Source organism: Taeniopygia guttata, chromosome 29 (genome assembly GCF_048771995.1).
Source record: "Taeniopygia guttata chromosome 29, bTaeGut7.mat, whole genome shotgun sequence".
NCBI lineage: Eukaryota > Metazoa > Chordata > Aves > Passeriformes > Estrildidae > Taeniopygia > Taeniopygia guttata.
This window is the reverse complement of record NC_133054.1, coordinates 4,263,053-4,269,631: the sequence shown is the minus strand read 5'-3', so window position 1 is coordinate 4,269,631 and position 6,579 is coordinate 4,263,053. Positions and strand designations below refer to the sequence as shown.

General features: G+C 60.0%; 1 protein-coding gene and 1 long non-coding RNA gene across 2 annotated transcripts; both read left to right on the top strand.

Moving 5' to 3' along the window:
• Positions 1-1,740: 1,740 nt before the first annotated feature.
• Positions 1,741-3,055, top strand: LOC140680850 (uncharacterized). Its single transcript, XR_012052232.1, has 3 exons — positions 1,741-1,899; positions 2,619-2,641; positions 2,876-3,055. It is a non-coding gene; the product is annotated as an uncharacterized lncRNA (long non-coding RNA).
• Positions 3,056-3,671: 616 nt separating this feature from the next.
• On the top strand, positions 3,672-6,482 carry ZC3H10 (zinc finger CCCH-type containing 10). Its single transcript, XM_030259467.4, has 2 exons — positions 3,672-3,785; positions 5,006-6,482. Exon 2 carries the CDS (start codon positions 5,008-5,010, stop codon positions 6,196-6,198), a length of 1,191 nt encoding a protein of 396 aa, XP_030115327.4. The 5' UTR covers positions 3,672-3,785; positions 5,006-5,007; the 3' UTR covers positions 6,199-6,482.
• The last annotated feature ends 97 nt before the right edge of the window (positions 6,483-6,579 follow it).

The following is a 6,579-nucleotide window of genomic DNA, read 5'->3' as shown; positions in this document are numbered from 1 at the left end:
TTTTTTTTTTTTTTAAATTAATTCAGTTTTTCTCTGGGGATTTGGGATTGGGGGGTGGAAATGGGTTTTTTGTGGGAAAAATAGTAATTTTTGAGGGAAAATCCTAATTTTTGAGGGGAAAATCCTCATTTCTGAGGGGAAAACAATCATTTTTGTGGGGAAAATAGTAATTTTTGAGGGAAAAATCCTCATTTCTGAGGGAAAATATTCATTTTGAGCAGAAAGTACTCATTTCTGAGGGAAAATAGTAATTTTTGAGGGGAAAATCCTCATTTTTGAGGAAAAAATGCTAATTTCTGCAGGGAAAATACTCATTGTTGAGAGGAAAATTCTAATTTTTGAGAGGAAAACACTCATTTATGAGGGGAAAATTCTTTTGAGGGAAAAAATCCTCATTTCTGAGGGAAATTAGTAATTTTTGAGGGGAAAACGCTCATTTTTGAGGGAAAATACCTAATTTTTGAGGGAAAATAGTAATTTTTGAGGGGAAAATCCTCAATTTTAAGGGGAAAATACTTATTTTTGAGAGGAAAACTCATTTTTGAGGGGGAAATGTTCATTTTTGAAGGGAAAATCCTCGTTTTTTGAAGGAAAAACACTCATTTTTGAGGAAAATGGTAAATTTTGAGGGGAAAAGAGTAATTTTTAAGGGAAAAAAACTAATTTGTGAGGGGAAAACATTTTTGAGGGAAAATAGTAATTTTTAAGGAGAAAATAGTCATTTTTGAAGGGAAAATAGTAAATTTTGAGGGAAAATGTTCATTTCTGAGGGCAAAACACCCATTTCGGAGGGAAAATAGTAATTTTTGAGGGGAAAATATTCATTTTTGAGGACAAGATGCTAATTTTTGATAGGAAAATCCTCATTTTTGAGGGAAAACAGTAATTTTTGTGGGGAAAAAAACCGCTCATTTTTAAGGAAAAAACCACTAATTTTTGAGGGGAAATCTCCCCACTTTATGAAGAAAAACCGGATTTTGAGGGGCAAATGTAAAATTGATGAGCAGAGCTCATTTTGAGGGGAAAACCCCCTCATTTTGAAGGGAAAAAATCTACATTTTGGGGTAGAATTTTTCCTCATTTTAAGGGAAAAAGCCTATTTTTGAGAAAAAAAAAAACTTATTTTGAGGGGAAAAAACCCAAATTTTTGAGGGGAAAAAACCAAATTTTGAGGGGAAAACTCCCTTATTTTGAGGGAAAATAAATGTTGAGGGGGGGGGTGGAAATTCGTTTTGAGGTAAACTCCCTGTATTTTGCAGGAGTAAAAATCTCATTGTGAGGGGAAAAAACTTCTTTTTAAGGGAAAAAAAAATCAAGACTTTAGATTTGAAATCAGGAGACAGGAGCAAAAAACTTTCCCAATCCTCAGCAAGGATTTGAAAACCGCAGAGAGTCACCGGAATTTTATTTTTCTATTTTTTATCTTTCATGCTACAATATAAATATATTTTATATTTTTACTTGAAAGGAAATTCTCCGGAGAGGCTTGGGCATGCAACAACAATCCCGTTAAAGCCCTGGATAAGCGAAAATTGACGAATAAAAAATTAAATTTGTTGTTTTTATTTCATTTATTTAATTTATTTAATTGGGGTTGGGGGGGGGGGGGGAACCGAACCCCGCGGCGGCGCAAAATGGCGGCCAGCCGCGGGACTACAAGTCCCATGATGCTCCGGCAGCGAGGAACTACGATTCCCGCCGTGCCTCGCGCAGCGGTGGGCGTGGCCTGAGCGCTTCCCTATAAATAGGCCCCACCGGCCGGCGCGCGCCCCTCTCGGTGCCGCCATCTTGGTGCCTCCGCCGGTGTCGCCGCCGCCATCCGGTTCCATCCGCCGCCATCCGCCGCTCCCCGCCCGCCGGGACTGAGCGGGGCTCCGCCGGACCGCCATGAGGGCCAAGGTGAGTGGTGGGGGGCGGCGGGGGGCGGCGCGGGGGCGGCCGGTGGCGTCTTGGTAATGTCCGGGCCTGGATGGGGTCGGGGGGTGAGGCCTGGACAAGCCCCGGGGTTGGGGGGGGGGGGGGGTCCCTGGGGGTGTTTTCGATGGGAGGAAGGTGGGGGGGAACTGGGAGGACTGGGAGAGAGAAGCCGGTGTGGGACTGGGGGAGCTGGACCAGTTTGGGACTGGGACAGAGAGAAATAAACCAGTTTGGGACTGGGGAGAGAGAGAAATAAACCAGTTTGGGACTGGGGCAGTGGGAGTCAAACCAGTTTGGGACTGGGACAGAGAGAAATAAACCAGTTTGGGACTGGGACAGTGGGAGTCAAACCAGTTTGGGACTGGGGACAGAGCTAAACCAGTTTGGGACTGGGAGAACCAAACCAGTCCGGGACTGGGGGCACTGGAAGAACCAAACTGTTGTGGGACTGGGGACACGGAGGGAAATAAACCAGTACGGGACTGGGAGCACAGGGGGCAGTGGTGGGAACTGGGAGCACTGGTGGGCACTGGGAGCTCAGTTGTACTGGGGGGCACTGGTGGGAACTGGTGGCACTGGGAGCACTGGTTGTACTGGGGGGCACCGAGGGGAACTGGGGGCACTTGGCACTGGTTGTACTGGTTATACTGGGAGCACTGGGAATGCCAGCTCTGACTCCTCTCTCTCTTTCTCTCCCGCAGTGGCGTAAGAAGCGAATGCGCAGGTGAGAACCCCCGGTGCCCTCCCGGTGCTCCCGGTGCCCTCCCGGTGGGTTCCCGGTGCTCCCGGTGGGCTCCCGGTGCCCCCGGTGGGTTCCCGGTGCCTCCCGGTGGGTTCCCGGTGCCCCCGGTGGGTTCCCGGTGCCCCCCGGTGGGTTCCCGGTGGGTTCCTGGTGCCTCCCGGTAGGCTCCCGGTGGGTTCCCGGTGCCTCCCGGTGACGCCGCCGCTCTGTCCGCAGGCTGAAGCGCAAGAGGAGGAAGATGAGGCAGAGGTCCAAGTAACGGCCGGGACCGGGGCCACGGCCCGGGGACGCCCCCGGTGCCCTCCCGGTGCCGCCCCGGTGCTGTCCCGGGGCCCGTCCCGTTCTTTGCTTTGCGGCGGCCGCCGTGCCGTGAATAAAAATCGGTTGTTGCTAAAACGGTGTGGGGGCTGTGCCGGTAACCGGGGAGGGGCTGGGTGGGGGGGGAAGAACCGGGGATCTCCCGGTAATGGGGGCTGGGGGTGGAGCCGGGGATCCCCCGGTAAAGGGGCTGGGGGTGGAGCCGGGGAATCCCGGTAACAGGAATCCCGCTAATGAGGCTGGGGATCCCCGGTAATGGGGCTGGAACGAAGCGGGGATTCCCCGGTAAACGGGCTGGGGATGGAGCCGGGGATCCCGGTAATAGGGCTGAAATCAACCGGGAATCCCCTGGTAAACGGGCTGGGAGTAGAGCCGGAGATCCCCCGGTAACGGGGCTGGGGGTGGAGCCGGGGATCCCCCGGTAACGGGGCACGTGAGTGAGACCGGGGATACGCATTCTCCGGTAACGGGACACCTGAGAGGGACCGGGAATTCTCCGGTAACGAGACACGTGAGCGGGACAAGGGTGGTGATTCCTCCGGTAACGGGACACGGGAGCGGGGTGAGAACCCCCCGATAACGGCACCGTGAGCTCGCTCCGACCTCCCCCCGGCACCGGCACCTCCCGGTTCCTTCCGGGATGTCCCGCGCGGGGCGCTGCGCGCGCTCCCGCCGCTGACGTCACGGTGACGCAGTTCCGGCGCGCCGCCCGGTCCCGGCGCCGCGCGGGGGAAGCGGCACCGAGCGGGTCCCGCCCGCCGCCGGCACCGGAGCCGCCGGAGGCCCCGCGGGGAGGCCGCGCCCGCCGGTGAGTGCGGGACCGGGGGGGCGCCGGGGCTGTCCCGGGGCTCGGTGCCGGTTCGGGGGCTCCCCGGCCGTGCTGCCCCGGTACCGGCTCCGGTGCAGCGCCGGGACCCCGCGGTGGGGGTTCCCGTCGGTCCCTCTGTGCCCGGTGCGGGTGTTCGCCCCCGGTACCGGGAGCGCTTCCAGTCCGTCCCTTCCCCTCTCGGTACCGGGGCCGCTCCCGGTTCCGTCCCTCCCGGTGCCCCGGGGCTGGGTGAATCCCCCCGTTCCCGGTGTCTCCCTCCCTCCCGGTGCCCCGGGCTGGGTGTAGAGCCCTTCCCCGTCACTACCGGGGTCCCTCTCTCCTTCCCGGTGTCCCGGGGGCGGGAGTCCCCCCATTCCCGGTCTCTCCTTCCCTCTCTCCCTCCTTCTCTCCCGGTTTCCCGGTGTGGGATTTCCCCCATTCCCTCTCCCCATTCCTGTTCTCTTCCTCCCTCCCCTGTCCTTCCTTCTCTCCCGGTTCCCCGGGAGTCTCCCCATTCCCTCTCCCTCCCTCCCTCCTTCTCTCCCGGTTCCCCGGTGTGACATTCCCAATTCCCTCTCCCCATTCCCTCTCCCTCCCTCTCTCCCTCTCTCCCGGTTCCCCGGTGTAGGATTCCCCATTCCCGTTCTCTTCCTCCCTCTTTCTCTCCCGGTTCCCCGGTGTGACATTCCCCCATTCCCTCTCCCCATTCCCGTTCTCCCCGTCCCTCCCTCCCCTGTCCTTCCTTCTCTCCCGGTTCCCCGGGAGTCTCCCCATTCCCTCTCCCTCCCTCCTTCTCTCCCGGTTTGCCGGTGTGGGAGTCTCCCCGTTCCCTCTCCCCGTTACCTCTCCCTGTTCCCGCTCCCCCATTCCCGGTTTCTCCCTCCCTCCCTCTCTCCTGGTTCCCCGGTGTGACATTCCCCATTCCCTCTCCCCATTCCCGGTTTCTCCCTCCCTCCCTCTCTCCCAATTCCCCGGTGTGACATTCCCCAATTCCCTCTCCCCGTTCCCGTTTTCTCCCCCCGTCCCTCGCTCTCTCCCGGTTACCCGGTGTAAGATCCCCCATTCCCTCTCCCCATTCCTGTTCCCTCCCTCCTTCTCTCCCGGTTCCCCGGTGTGAGATTCCCCAATTCCCTCTCCCCATTCCCGTCCTCCCGTCCCTCCCTCACCCCGTCCCTCCCTCCCCCCGTCCCTCCCTCACCCCGTCCCTCCCTCCCCTCCAGCCATGCCGGACCGCGACGGCCGCGACGGCTACAGCACCGCGCCCCCCGCGGGCTGCGGCATCCCGGGCCCGGGCGGCACCGGCGAGGACGCGTCGGGCGGCGGCGACGACGACGACATCTGCCGCGACTTCCTGCGCAACGTGTGCAAGCGCGGCAAGCGCTGCCGCTTCCGCCACCCCGACATCTCCGAGGTCACCAACCTGGGCGTGCGCAAGAACGAGTTCATCTTCTGCCACGACTTCCAGAACAAGGAGTGCGTGCGCCTCACCTGCCGCTTCATCCACGGCTCCAAGGAGGACGAGGACTGCTACAAGAAGACGGGCGAGCTGCCGCCGCGCCTGCGCCACAAAGTGGCCGCCGGGTTGGGTTTGTCGCCCGCCGATTTGCCCAACAGCAAGGAGGAGGTGCCGATCTGCCGGGATTTCCTTAAGGGCGACTGCCAGCGCGGCGCCAAGTGCAAGTTCCAGCACCTGCAGCGGGACTTCGAGCAGGGCCGGCGCTACGAGCCCTACGACGGCCTCTACGAGCCCGACGAGCCGGTGCTGAAGCGGCGGCGCGCCGAGGGGCTCTACGAGAGCTACGAGTACGGCTTCGGCAGCCCGCGCGCCGTGGAGTACCGGCTGCTGGAGGAGGAGAACGCGCTGCTGCGGAAGCGCGTGGAGGACCTCAAGAAGCAGGTGAACAACCTGCTGGCCACCAACGAGGTGCTGCTGGAGCAGAACGCGCAGTTCCGCAACCAGGCCAAGGTGATGACGCTCAGCTCCACGGCGGCCGCCACCGAGCAGACGCTGGCGCCGGCGGTGGGCTCGGTGACCAACTACAACCACGGCATCGCGCAGACGCACACCACGCTCAGCAGCCAGGCCCTGCAGCCGCGCCCCGTCACCCAGCAGGACCTGGTAGCCCCGGCCGGCGCCCAGGCCGCCCCGCCGGCCAACGCCGCCCCGCCGCCGCCGCCGCCGCCGCCCATGAACCCCGAGATCGCGCCGCTGTCGGCGGCGCTGGCGCAGACCATCGCGCAGGGCATGGCGCCGCCGCCCGTGTCCATGGCGCCCGTGGCCGTGTCGGTGGCGCCGGTGGCCGTGTCCATGGCGCAGCCGCTCGGCGGCATCACCATGAGCCACGCCACCACGCCCATGGTCACCTACCCCATCGCCTCGCAGAGCATGAGGATAACGGCCATGCCGCACTGACCGCCCGCCGCCGGGGGGACGCGGCCGTTTCTCCGGTGGTTTCGCCAGTAACGGGAGAAACCCCCCCGGTAACGTCGCCGCGGGCAGAGACCGTTGAGCTCGCTCCGACCCCAACACGGACCCGCGGACGTTGTGGGACGCCCTCCCCGGTGCCGGGAGCCCCGGCATGGACAGAGCACCGGGGATGGGGTGGGGGTGGCGGCACCGGGGCTCCCGGTGCGCTGTCGTGTTTTTGGCTATTAAAACAAAAAAAAAAAAAAAAAAGAAAACCCAAAAAAAAGCCCAAACCCACTGGGGCCCGGCTGTCCCGGTAATGCCGGGATGGGCTGGGGAGAGGGGGGGACACCGGAACGGGGAAACCGGGATGGGAATACCGGGACC